Raw genomic sequence first — 14,144 nt, 5'->3', positions numbered from 1 at the left:
TAATTTTTTCTTGTTCTCTCTAGTAGTGAAGGAAAAGCCACACATGCCATGTCCTCTTGCACTGCATTTTGCAACACCTCCATTTTTTTTGACTGTTACAGAACCCTTGATGCGGGCTCTTGACCTGAAACGTTGACGTACACTCGGAGATTGAGGAGATTTGATGCTAGTGAATTTCTACAGAGGAGTGTACTCTGACTGGCTGCATCACGGTCTGATATGGAGGTGCCAACGCGTTAGTGTAAGAGGCTTCAGAGCATTGTAGACTCATCCAGCTCCGTCACCACTCTGGACATCTTCAAAAGGCACCCATCCTTAAAAACCTTCACCATCTGGGAAATGTCCTCTTCCTAATATCATTTGGAAGGAGGCCCAGGAACCTGAGGACTCACACTCAATTTTTTAGGAACAGCTTCTTCTCCTCTACCATCAGATTTCTGAACAGTTCATGAACCCATGAACATTTCCTCTATTGTACTATTCTTTTATTGTAACTAATAGTAATTTGTTCTGCCTGCACCACACTGCTGCCACAAAACAACATAATTCACAACTAATGGAGTGACAATAATCCTGATTCTGATTCTGACCCATTGAGTCTCCCAGCATTATATTTTTTTGTTCTAGGTTCTAGAGGAGTTCGGTGGGTAATACCGTTCCGGCTGACCGGAAGTGAACTGAGAGCGGTAAGCGTAAAGGAGTTGGGTGCTTACTGATCTGGTTAACAAAGGATGGTGCAATCTGGGGCATATTACGATCAAGGAACGTGTTTAGAGACTAGATACTGAATTTTTTACTGTTGGACTTCGGCCACATTCCACCGTGATACAACACTGGGCGGCACGGGAGGTCATTCCTGCCTGTGGCCATCGAACGTGCAGCTCCTCCCGTGGAGGGTCAGACACCCTGAGCCAATGGACTGGTTCTGGACTTATTTTCCATCTGGCATAGTTTGCATTTTGTTGTTTGGTTGTTGGGGGTTTTTGTATTGCTATATTTACGCTCTATTCTTGGTTGGTGCGACTGTAACGAAACCAAATTTCCCTCGGGATTAATAAAGTATATCTATCTATCTCTCTATCTAGTACCTGCAGTCCCTTTGCCATCAAAGACACAGTTGCTCCATCAGATTGTTCATTGCTTCATTCTTTTGTCTATGTTTCTCACTCTTTAACTGCTCCCATTCATTCATTGGCCAGATGTCCTCATTTAATTCCATGGTCTCCTAGTCTTGGCCTACTCCCCTTCCTCATCTTCCCTGCATGTTTCTTTTGTGTCCTTCCTACTTCTGGCAAAGTCTTTGACCTGAATGTTAACTCTGTTTCTCTTCACACGGATGCAGCCTGACCTGCTGATTTCCACCATTTTCTGATTCTATTCCAGAGCTTGTCAAGTGTTTTGACTAAAAAAATGAACACATAAGATTGTGCTACAACTTGGTCGTGATCCACACAGACTACATAGGAATCACAGATTGGCCCACGGCATAAGCTTGCCATCATACTCCCAAAAATGGTACAAAGAGTAGTGGATACAGCCTTGTCCATCATGGGTAAAGCCCTCCCCACCATTGAGAACATCTACAAGGAGCACTGTCGCAGGAAAGCAGCATTAATCATCAAGGATCCCACTATCCAGGCCATGCTCTCTTCTTGCTGCTGCCATTGGGAAGAAGATACAGGAGCCTTAACACCCACACTACCAGGTTCAGGAATAGTTATTACCCTTCAACCATCAGGCTCCTGAACCAGAGGGGATAACTTCACTCAACTTTAGCCACCTCAACACTAATCTCACAACCTACAGACTCACTTTCAAGGACTCTTCATCTCATGCTTTCAATATTTATTGCTTGTTTATTTATTTATTATTATTATTATCATCATTATCTTGTTTTTTGCTCAGTTTTGTCTTCTGCATATTTGTTCATCTTGTATGTGTTTTTTCATTGATTTGATTGTGTTTCTTTGCATTGACTGTGAATTCCCGCAAGAAAATGGACCTCAGGGTTGTATATAGTGACATATGTAGTTTGATAATTAATTTACTTTGAACTCTGAAGTCTGTGACTTTTGACCAAACTTGTGTGTCCCCAAGCATCACAAACAGGATGCTGGAGGAACTCAGCAGGTCAGGCAGCATCCATGGAAGTGAAGACCTTGCATTTTGCCAAGACCCCTCTCCAAGCCCGAAGCGTCGACTGTTTATTTGTTTCCATTGATACTGCCTGACCTGCTGAGTTCCTCCAGCATTTTGTGTGTGTTGCTCTGGATTTCCAGCAACCGCAGGCTTTCTCCTGCTTATGGTTTGCAGTGTCCCCAGTGCTGTTTTCTCAGCTCTCTTTCTCCTTTCCCAGAGCTGAGTTTTGGGCACCTTTTTACACCCCTCTACCTGGCCGATAACTTTCGGTCATCTTGGAATATTGCTGCTGTCAGCATACGGATAGTGAGGATCCTCCAGACTGTTTAATCATGATTCAGCAGCATAGAATATAGTCTGGCAAGGCTATGAAATTTCCCAAAAACGGTGTGTTAAAATGTTTTATGTTCACCACAGCCTAATCATAAGTGGGGAAGGAGATCAGTGTGCTGATTTCTTCTAGTATTTTCTGCCCAGTGATTTGCCAAGGGAAGGTTATTGTAGGAGGAAAGGTTGTCCTTGTCTGTCAGCCAAATGAGAAGATAAAATAGCCAAATTAAAGTGTGGTAAACGGAATTGGCATAGTTATTATATTGTGCAATGTCTATTCCCCAATTATGTTACTAATCATAAAAGCATGACATAATTTTCTATGTGTTGTGGGGTGGGAAGAGGATTAAGAAAGATATAGCTTAAAGTGAAAAGACCTATGCGGTTAAATTTCACATACAACTGTACTTATTGAGACTTGTTGGATTGTTCTTTATTTCCAAAAGGGAAAGCAGCAGGATTCATAACAACCACTAATCTTAATGTTGTGACACCTGACGCGAGTTGTCTATTTCACTATGGAAACTCAGCTGCTTTTGCTCCAGATCGAATGGTTTGCTCACTCTGACTCCTGACGTGATCTTGGGCTGAGAAAGTTTCTTACCAGACTTTTTCCTTATCTTTGGCTTTTTTTTGCAAAATGGGACTGACCATCCCACTTTGCTCCGAAACTCAACAGAGAAGTAGTAAAAGAGGAAGGGGTCGATGCAATTATTGAGGGTGCTAAGCTCCAGGAAGATTATATAATATAAATAGAGGTCACTGGAGTGCATGAGATGATACTCTGAGTAATGAATGAGCAGGATTATCTTACTGGGAGTAAAACACACCAGATATATCATCAGCGCTAACATTATGGCCCTTACAGCTTTAACATATTTGCGAGCATTGCCCATCAGTGTTTTGATAATAGATACATAACAAAATACTGTAACTAGACAAGGAATAAGAAATTCAACTACAACCAAGCACACAAAGTAGTAGAAAAAATAACCGGAGTTCATGCTTTCCGGCAGGGCATCATGGCAGGCTTTGATGTTTAGGTCCGGGATTGGATAGACCTGCCTCTGGAGGAGAAAAGGTAACACAGAGAAGGCAACAATGGTCCATAGAATCGAGCAGGTGGCCACAGCGAACCTATTGTCCCTGAGGCGCTTGGCAAGAAGTGGATGGACCAGAGCAAAGTATCTGTCGATGCTGATGAAGGTGAGGAGCAGGATGGAGCAGTACATGTTCCCGTAGAAGAAGGCCGTCATCGTCCGGCACAGGGCTTCGCCAAAGACCCAGTTGTTGCCCTGGAAGTGATAGTGGATCTTGAACGGGAGCACCAGAATCAGGAGGAGGTCGGCTGTCGCCAAGTTCATCAGGAAGATGGTGGAAGGCACTCGTTGCACCTTGGTGGCCAGAACCAAAAGGGCCAGCCCATTGGCCGGAAGCCCAATAATCACGATGATGCTTGAAATAACTGGAATGACCACTGTGGTAATGGAACTAGTCAGATAATATCTTGTTGATTCATTCTGCATAGAGTGAATCATTTCAGAATTGTTAACTGAATGTTTGGTTGCTTTAATAACATCTTCAGATTCGGATTCTGGAGAATCTGCAATTAACAAAAGAAGTAGATTAGTAATTTTAGGATTGTCTTCTTTTCATCCAAACAACATCTGGTAACTGGAAGAGTGTTCAGTTAATTGTATATAAGACTGTTGTCTATACTTTTCATCCACACAGTCTGTTTAATGTCCACATGTTGCAAGTTCGAGATGTACCATTTCTGCTTGTATGCAATCCAATAATGTCTCCATGATGTCTAATATTCTTTATATACAAAATTGCTGCCAAATTCCTTAATGCTTGAATTACTTTTGACAGTCCTTGGACTTTATTCAATAACAACCCTGTATCAAAAGATAAATACAGGAGAGGGAAACACCGAACGTGCCTTCCTACCCAGAAATAACCTATGACTGCAGAGTTGAACATCTCGATCTTCCAGCTCCATGTAAATTGCAAATGGAAAGCAATCCCTTGTTAATGCCATCAGTCCAATGTGCTCCTGCCCAGTTCCATCTTTTCCTAAATTAGTTCAGTGTGTCAACAGTCACCTATCCTGCCAATCTATATTTGACAACTGGCTTTTGTTGAATAACCAACTACCGTAAGACCATAAAACATAGGAGCAGAATTAGGCCATTTGGCCCATTGAGTCTTCTCTGCCATTCAATCATAGCCAATTTATTAACCCTTGCAACCCCATTCTCCTGTCTTCTCTCCATAACCTTTGACATCCTGACTGATCAAGAACCTATGAACCTTCGCCTTAAATATACCCAATGACTTGGCCTCCACAGCCTCCTGTGCAATGAGATCCACAGATTCACTACCCTCTAGCTAAAGAAATTCCTTCTCATCTCTGTTCTAAATGAATGTCCCTCTACCCTGAGGCTGTACCCTCTGGTCCTACACTCCCCCACTATAGGAAACATCCTCTCCACATCTATTCTATCTAGGCCTTTCAATATTTAATAGGTTTCAATGAGATCCCCCTACATTCTTCTAAACTCCAGCGAGTACAGGCTCAGAGTCATCAAACTCCTTGTACATTGACTCTTTCATCCCTGGAATCACACTTGTGAACCTCCTCTGGATCCTCTCCAATGCCAGCACATCTTTTCTTAGGTAAGGGGCCCAAAACTGCTCAAAATGTTCCAAGTGCCATCTGACCAAAGCCTTATAAAGCTTCAGCATTACACCCTTGGTTTTATATTCTAGCCCTCTCTGAACACTAGGAGTGTTTTTTTTTTGAAAACTAGGGAAACAACAAAATATTCGGAATATTAGAAGATATGAAGTAGGAGCAGGAGTCAGTCATATGGGCCTTCAAGCCTGTCCCACCATTCAATGACCTGATCTTCAAATGAAATCTACTTTTTTTTTGCCTGTTCTGCCTGACGGACTCAAAGTCTGTCCAAATTCCAAAGATTCAAGTTCCTCTGAGAAAACAAATTTCTCCCCATTTTTGCCAAAAAGAGACCTTTTATTCTGAATCTCCACCACCAGATTCTCCTGCAGGAGGAAACGTCACTCCTGCATCTACCTTGTTGAGGCCTTACAAGCATGTTCATATCACTGTCTATTATGCACATTAATCAATCAGTCTTAAGGACCAGTAATGGCAGTCACTAGTGACCATGTTGACAAACATGAGCATTCATTTACACACGAGTACTAATCACATATTTAACCACCTATGTCTATTCACCAGTCTCAATCCTGTTTCATACTCCGGCACTGAAACCCTTTGACTACGACCCTCTCGTTTCTGTCCTGCCATACTGGTTCAGTTTATAATGCTTCCTAACCTATCTCATCATCTACTCATCCTGAAATTACATTACCGTCAATGCACTGCCCTTACAAACATAGTTAGATATAACCTTTTAGACCTCCACACTTGAGGTCCGGCAGTATGCATTCTGTCTCGACTCTTTAAGCAAAGGCTCTGGTGATCACCCAGTAATTGATACCAGACTGACTAGTTTACTGGGTCCCAGAACCCTTTTTGTAGAAGGGAATCACTTTTGTAGTTGAGTTTTCCTTTATATCACCACATATGGCTTCACAACCTGAAAATCCAACCAGATTCCACCAACGTTTCTATGTTTGATCCAAGAACTGATATATCAGGAAGAATAATTCAGACTTTGTACAAGATTCACCCTCTAAATTCAAAGATTTATTTTTATACACACTTAAACTTGAGCTTCTCCCTAAAGAGGAAGAAATAAAAATTGCCTAGGATGGCTCTCACCTTGTAAGCAGCAGAATTCAGTGGCTGAGAACAAAAGAGCAAGGACAAAAGACAAACGAAGAACTGATATAACCTCCATATGTTTTTGCTTGTAAGTGATCGCCACAGCTGCAACTCTCCTCTTTTTGTTTAATTGTGTGGCTGGAAACCTTCAGTGTATAAGGATGTAAGTATCGCCCCTCACTGAATTCGTCATTCAAGAGCCAATTCGTGTAAACTACACGGCATAACATTACAATTGGAAATCCCAGGAGGCGCCTTCACTCACTGCTAGTACTATTCAGCAACTAGCTGAGCTGCACAGGGCAGGAGAAGCCCATGTTCAGCCTGGGTGCCTTTTCCCTGACCGTCCTGTGGCTCCTACAGAAAATCAGTGTTTGGGAAGTGAGAGACGATAGGGCTCCCATGAGGTTTCCCCTGCCTTGGTATATCTGATATTGGGAATGATGCATCGTCACCCCTATCGCTGGGTCACAGCAGGAACTTCCACACCATAGCACAGGGTCAACCTTAATTGCAGCCTTTGCTCACCAGGTCAATCAGTGGAAGAGTCATGGCAGGAAGAATTTCGAGGACATCAAGGACACATACACAGAAAGGTGCTGGAAAAGGGTCAGCGGTACCTTGAAGGATCCGGCCCACACTGCCCACGGACTGTGTGTCCCACTCCCCTCAAGGAAGAGGCTGTGCAACATCCACAGCAGGACGACCAGACTCAAAGACAGCAAATTCCCCAAAGTGTCAGGCTGATCAACACCTTCACCTCTTAATCCACCCCACCACCAGTAATTTATCATTTCCTGTCAGAGTCACCATATGTACAGATACTCCTGCCCCTAGCATCACCTTATGGATGTACAATAAGTCTATGTATATGAGCTAATCTAATCAATTAATATCTCTTGTGTTCTTTATATTTATTGTGTTTTTGTGCTGTATCGAATTCTGAATAAAAGTCATTTCATTCTCCTTTACACTTATGTAATGAAGAGTGACAATAAACAACCGTGAATCTTGAATTCTGAATCTTGGCTGAACACCTTTGAGGGAATTCTTGCAGCCAACTAACATGGAACTGTGAGAAAGTTCAGTGTAACATAAAAGTAGCTCGGACTGAAGTGAGTTTAATGTTTTAGAAGATAGCTCCGGAAAGCTGCAAGGTAGAATTATTACAGCTTGTCATAGACTAATAGCTGTAAATATGCTTTAAAGCAGCTGTTGGCATCACTAGGGAGTAATGAGAGTCACAAAGATCTACGCTGCCAATGCCCTGGCTGGCATCAATGTCAGATTACGACATGCCTCATTCCTTTATCTTGGCTGTCACAGTGTCTTCCACCAGGTATAACTCACTCCAGCCACAAATCTGGTCTCCTTATAGAGTGACAGGAGAATTTGTAATGGGGATTTACAATAGAAAACAAGGAAATGGCAATGAATTTAAAGCCTTGCAGAAGAAGGGACACAACTCCAGTCGATAGGGGAATCAAGGGTCCGGTGAGAAGGAGAAGCTGAATTAAAACAGTATATGAGAAGTTGGTGAGTTTGAAGGATTATAAATCCTAAAGGAAGCGGGGATGAGGAAAGTGGAAACCCGAGAGGCTGTCTAGAAGTCTGAATATAGTCTTCACCCTTAGTTCCAGTGTCACTAGGGACTGATCCATACCTAGCTCCTCTTCATCACTAAAGGTAGGAACTCCCCCTTGGCATCGCCTCTCAGTGACGGTCACGTAACCGAATGGTTTCAGGCATATTGCGAGGCTCTACAGCTACATAGTAACAGGAAGAGTTGTGCTGTGTGCAGGTAAAGGTGCTTACCTGTCACTCTCAGTGATGGGTTGCTGCCTCACTAGATTTTACTGTCTGCTGACCAACTCACTTTCTCTCTGTGTCTGTCTAGAATAACTAATACAAATTAATTTCTGAATTTAAAGTAAAGTGGACTGTGGCAATAGATTAGATTAGATTAGCTTTATTTGTCACATGAACATCAAGACGTAAGGTGAAATGCATTGTTTACGTCGATGACCAACACATTTCAAGGATTGTACTGCAGGTAGTCGGTAGGTGTTGGCACCAGTAGAGCGTGTCCCGGGACTTATTAACCCTAACCCATTCGTCATTGGAATGTGGGAGGAAACCAGAGCACCCGGCGGAAACCCACACAGTCACGCGGAGAACGTGCAAACTCCGTACAGATAGCGGCAGAATTGAACCCTGGTCGCTGCCGTAACAATGCAAAGCTGACTGCATTCACAGTGCCTTCAGCCCTCCCATCCTTCCCACAATCTCCTTGACCTCCTGCCATCAGACAGGAGGAACCACAGCAAAGGAATCGGAACCATCAGGCTGGCTAACAGCTTCTTACCCCAGGCCCTTAGACTCCTTTAGCACCCTGCTGTCCCCCAGGGTGCACTCATGTACACTCTGTTCTGAATGCTCTGCCGTCCTAGCCCCTGCTGCACTCCCCAATTCACCATCAAACTCTCCTCCTGCACTGGTCACTTTCAATCTCTTATTGCTGTTGCTTCACATATTTACACCACCACTTCTTACACTAGTGAGGGTAACAGTACACTTCCACACATCAACACGCACTTCAAACTTTACGTCAGCCTGTCTTCAGGCTGTGCAACTCATAAAGCAGATTGGGATTAATTACTGGACCAGTGAAAAAATTCACCCAAAGTCACTACTTAAAAGCTGTCGCGACACCGTTCAAATGGATGATTAACAAAAAAAAATCAGCCATCTTTAGGAAGCCTTTCACAATATTTCAATGTCATCCAATTTCCTCCAGCTTATTATTAGGACAAAAAAAACATGATATTGTGTTCCTACTGAAAACTTCAGTCCTTAGCTATCATCTTCACGTTTCCCTTGTCAATAGACAGGAAAGTATCATTGTCACCCTCATTTAGTCCGGCAGGGTATGGCTCCAGACCTACCACTGTGGCTAACACTCAAATTCCACTTTCGGTCAGTGCAATTCCGCTGGCTGAACTACAGGAAGGAGTTAGAAGGAAATGAAACACTGAACAGCTATTGCCACTCCACCATCAGACTTCTGAACCAACGTCCGCTCACCTCAACACAGAATTGATTCCACTTTCAACTCATGTTTTCAATGTTATTTATTAGTTTTGTTTGTAGTTGCACTATTTGTCTCCTTCTGCACGTTGGTTGCTTGTTAGTCTCTGTGTGTAGCTTTTCATTTGTTCTATTATATTTTAGATTAGATTAGATTAGATTCAACTTTATTGTCATTGTGCCGAGTACAGATACAAAGCCAATGAAATGTAGTTAGCAACTGAACAGAAATGCAAAGAATAGTGTTATTTACAAAATAACTCTGAGTAAAAAGTAAGTGCCACAGCACACAAATATAGAAGTACTGAGACAGTCCAATATGGGTGCTATACTGCTTAGTGCTGTGATGTGAGGTTCAGCAGGGTCACAGCCTCAGGGAAGAAGCTCTTCCTGTGCCTGCTGGTGCAGGAGCGGAGGCTCCTGTAGCACCTACCGAATGGGAGGAGAGTAAAAAGTCCATGGTTAAGGTGAGATGCATCCTTAATAATGCTTTTCGCCCTCCCCAGGCAGCGTTTATGGTAGATGTTCTCAATGGTGGGCAATTGGGTGCCGATAATCCGCTGGCAGTTTTCACCACACGCTGGAGTGCTTTGCAGTCCGACATGGGACAATTGCCATACCACACTGAGATGCAGTTGGTGAGCATGCTCTCAATGGTACTGCGGTAAAAGTCCATCAGTATCCTGTGACAGAGGTGAGCTTTCTTGAGGCTCCGCAGGAAATAAAGGTGCTGTTGCGCCATTTTGATCAGGATGGAGGAGTTCAGGGACCAGGTGAGATCCTCGGAAATGTGGACACCAAGGAATTTGAAGCTTGATACATGCTCCACTACAGCTCTGTTGATGTAGATGGGGACGTGAGTGTGGCTCCTAGCATGCCTGAAGTCCACAATGATCTCCTTGGTCTTCTGGGTGTTAAGGGCCAGGTTGTTGTCAGCACACCACACGGCCAGGTGCTGGACCTCATCCCTGTAGGCCGTCTCGTCATTCCCTCTGATCAGGCCAACCACCGTGGTGTGTTCTGCAATCTTGACTATGGAGTTAGAACCATGTACAGGTACGCAGTCATAGGTGAAAAGAGAGTACAGAAGAGGGCTCAGCACACAGCCATGAGGCACGCCGGTGTTCAGGGTGAGAGTGGAGGAGGGGAGGTTGTCTAACTTAACTGGTTGGGGTCTGTTAGTCAGAAAGTCCAAGGTCCAACTGCAGAGGGATGAGCTGATACCAAGCTGGCGAAGTTTGGCCATCAGCTTGGAGGGGATCACAGTATCGAATGCGAACTAAAGTCAATGAACAGCATTCTGAGGTAAGAGTTGGGGCTGTCCAGGTGGGTCAGGGCAGAGTGAAGTGCCGTGGAGATGGCGTCCTCTGTTGACCTGTTGGTGTGATAGGCAAATTGATGGGGGTCCAGGGTAGTGGGCAGACAGGATTTCAGATGTGATAGAACCAGTCTCTCAAAGCACTTTGCAATGATGGGGGTGAGTGCAACTGGGCGGAAGTCATTCAGGTTCGTGGCAGTGGAATGCTTCGGCACTGGCACGATGGTGACGATCTTGAAGCTTGTGGGGACAACTGCCTGGGCCAGGGACAGATTAAAAATGTCCGTGAAGACCCCGGCCAACTGCCCTGCACAGACTCTGAGCACATGGCCAGGTATTCCATCCGGACCAGCTGCCTTCCGTACATTCACCCTGCTCAGGGTGGCACAAACATCGGAGGTGGAAAGTGAGAGAGGCAGTTCACCAGGTGGGAGATCCGCTTTGAGGCTGACCTCCTCGTTCTCTCAGTCAAAACGAGCATAGAAGTAATTGAGCTCATCAGGGAGGGAAGCAGAGCTGGAAGGGGGCACAGTACTAGGTGGGTTGTCTCCTTGTCCTGCTGCGAGCACCTGCGAGGAAATGAATCTCAGGGCAGTAAATGATGATGTGTACATACTTTGATAATAAGTTTACTTTGAACTTTGTCCAGTGAAGTTGCCCTTACAGTCCTTAGGCTCAATGCCTGTGCTAACCAAGGTACCTACCAGATCTACTTCCTTTCGCCTATGCCTATTCCACTAAACCTTTCCAATCTATGCCCCTGTCTAAAACTCTTTTACAAGTTGTAATCATACTCCTGTTTGAGTACTGTTGGGGGGGACAGCTTACCCGGGGGAAGCGACAGTGGCCGTGCCTCCGGCACAGAGTCTGGCCCTGTAGCTCAGAAGGGTAGGGCAAGGAAGAGGAGGGCAGTTGTGATAGGGGACTCGATAGTAAGGGGGTCAGATAGGCGATTCTGTGGATGCAGTCCAGAGACCCGGATGGTAGTTTGCCTCCCTGGTGCCAGGGTCCGGGATATTTCTGATCGTGTCCAAGATATCCTGAAGTGGGAGGGTGAGGAGCCAGAGGTCGTGGTACATATAGGTACCAATGACATAGGTAGGAAAAGGGATGAGGTCCTGAAAGGAGAATATAGGGAGCTAGGAAGGGAGTTAAGAAAAAGGACCGCAAAGGTAGTAATCTCGGGATTACTGCCTGTGCCACGCGACAGTGAGAGTAGGAATGCGATGAGGTGGAGGATAAATGCGTGGCTGAGGGATTGGAGCAGGGGGCAGGGATTCAAGTTTTTGGATCATTGGGACCTCTTTTGGCGCAGGCGTGACCTGTACAAAAAGGACGGGTTACACTTGAATCCTAGGGGGACCAATATCCTGGCAGGGAGATTAGCGGGGGCTACTGAGGTGACTTTAAACTAGAATGGTTGGGGGGTGGGAATCAAATTAAAGAGGCTAGGCGTGAGGAGGTTAGTTCACAACAGAGGGATGGGAACCAGTGCAGAGAGACAGAGGGGTGTAAAGTGAGGGTAGAAGCAAAAAGTACAAAGGAGAAAAGTAAAAGTGGCAGGCCGACAAATCCAGGGCAAGCATTAAAAAGGGCCACTTTTCAACATAATTGTATAAGGGCTAAGAGAGTTGTAAAAGAGCACCTGAAGGCTTTATGTGTCAATGCAAGGAGCATTCGTAATAAGGTGGATGAATTGAAAGTGCAGATTGTTATTAATGATTATGATATAGTTGGGATCACAGAGACATGGCTCCAGGGTGACCAGGGATGGGAGCTCAACGTTCAGGGATATTCAATATTCAGGAGGGATAGACATGAAGGAAGGGGAGGTGGGGTGGTGTTGCTGGTTAAAGAAGAGATTAACGCAATAGAAAGGAAGGACATAAGCCGGGAAGATGTGGAATCGATATGGGTAGAGCTGCGTAAGACTAAGGGGCAGAAGACGCTGGTGGGAGTTGTGTACAGGCCACCTAACAGTAGTAGTGAGGTCGGAGATGGTATTAAACAGGAAATTAGAAATGTGTGCAATAAAGGAACAGCAGTTATAATGGGTGACTTCAATCTACATGTAGACTGGGTGAACCAAATTGGTAAAGGTGCTGAGGAAGAGGATTTCTTGGAATGTATGCAGGATGGTTTTTTGAACCAACATGTCGAGGAACCAACTAGAGAGCAGGCTATTCTGGACTGGGTTTTGAGCAATGAGGAAGGGTTAATTAGCGATCTTGTCGTGAGAGGCCCCTTGGGTAACAGTGACCATAATATGGTGGAATTCTTCATTAAGATGGAGAGTGACATAGTTAATTCAGAAACAAAGGTTCTGAACTTAAAGAGGGGTAACTTTGAAGGTATGAGACGTGAATTAGCTAAGATAGACTGGCAAATGACACTTAAAGGATTGACGGTGGATATGCAATGGCAAGCATTTAAAGGTTGCATGGATGAACTACAACAATTGTTCATCCCAGTTTGGCAAAAGAATAAATCAAGGAAGGTAGTGCACCCGTGGCTGACAAGAGAAATTAGGGATAGTATCAATTCCAAAGAAGAAGCATACAAATTAGCCAGAGAAAGTGGCTCACCTGAGGACTGGGAGAAATTCAGAGTTCAGCAGAGCAGGACAAAGGGCTTAATTAGGAAGGGGAAAAAAGATTATGAGAGAAAACTGGCGGGGAACATAAAAACGGACTGTAAAAGCTTTTATAGATATGTAAAAAGGAAAAGACTGGTAAAGACAAATGTAGGTCCCCTGCAGACAGAAACAGGTGAATTGATTATGGGGAGCAAGGACATGGCAGACCAATTGAATAATTACTTTGGTTCTGTCTTCACTAAGGAGGACATAAATAATCTTCCAGAAATAGTAAGGGACAGAGGGTCCAGTGAGATGGAGGAACTGAGTGAAATAGATGTTAGTAGGGAAGTGGTGTTAGGTAAATTGAAGGGATTGAAGGCAGATAAATCCCCAGGGCCAGATGGTCTGCATCCTAGAGTGCTTAAGGAAGTAGCCCAAGAAATAGTGGATGCATTAGTGATAATTTTTCAAAACTCGTTAGATTCTGGACTAGTTCTTGAGGATTGGAGGGTGGCTAATGTAACCCCACTTTTTAAAAAAGGAGGGAGAGAGAAACCGGGGAATTATAGACTGGTTAGCCTAACGTCGGTGGTGGGGAAACTGCTGGAGTCAGTTATCAAGGATGTGATAACAGCACATTTGGAAAGCGGTGAAATGATCGGACAAAGTCAGCATGGATTTGTGAAAGGAAAATCATGTCTGACGAATCTCATAGAATTTTTTGAGGATGTAACTAGTAGAGTGGATAGGGGAGAACCAGTGGATGTGGTATATTTGGATTTTCAAAAGGCTTTTGACAAGGTCCCACACAGGAGATTAGTGTGGAAACTTAAAGCACACGGTATTGGGGGTAAGGTATTGGTGTGGGTGGAGAA

At 44.3% G+C, this 14,144-nt stretch overlaps 1 protein-coding gene across 2 annotated transcripts; it reads right to left on the bottom strand.

Moving 5' to 3' along the window:
• Nucleotides 1-2,614: 2,614 nt before the first annotated feature.
• Nucleotides 2,615-6,516, bottom strand: LOC134337343 (proteinase-activated receptor 3-like). 2 transcript variants are annotated; one of them, XM_063032269.1, is made up of 2 exons: nt 6,357-6,516; nt 2,615-4,072 (listed from the first exon to the last, which is right to left on the bottom strand). In XM_063032269.1, the coding sequence occupies exons 1-2, from the start codon at nt 6,514-6,516 to the stop codon at nt 2,949-2,951; spliced, it is 1,284 nt and encodes a 427-aa protein (XP_062888339.1). In that variant the 3' UTR covers nt 2,615-2,948. The 2 variants fall into 2 exon arrangements, with proteins under 2 accessions (XP_062888339.1, XP_062888338.1); XM_063032268.1 differs by having other exon boundaries at nt 6,284-6,426.
• Nucleotides 6,517-14,144: the final 7,628 nt, after the last annotated feature.

This window comes from Mobula hypostoma, chromosome 24 (genome assembly GCF_963921235.1).
Source record: "Mobula hypostoma chromosome 24, sMobHyp1.1, whole genome shotgun sequence".
In the NCBI taxonomy this organism is placed as follows: domain Eukaryota; kingdom Metazoa; phylum Chordata; class Chondrichthyes; order Myliobatiformes; family Myliobatidae; genus Mobula; species Mobula hypostoma.
The sequence above is the reverse complement of the archived record's forward strand: the minus strand, read 5'-3'. Positions and strand labels throughout refer to the sequence as shown.

What these genes read in the sequence shown, in the direction of transcription:
- LOC134337343 (XM_063032269.1), bottom strand. Translation starts at nt 6,516, where the DNA reads ATGTTATGCCGTGTAGTTTACACGAATTGGCTCTTGAATGACGAATTC. An exon ending in ACAAGCAAAAACATATGGAG is followed by an intron (nt 4,073 to 6,356) that starts GTTATATCAGTT and finishes TGTTAATTGCAG; the next exon opens with ATTCTCCAGAATCCGAATCT.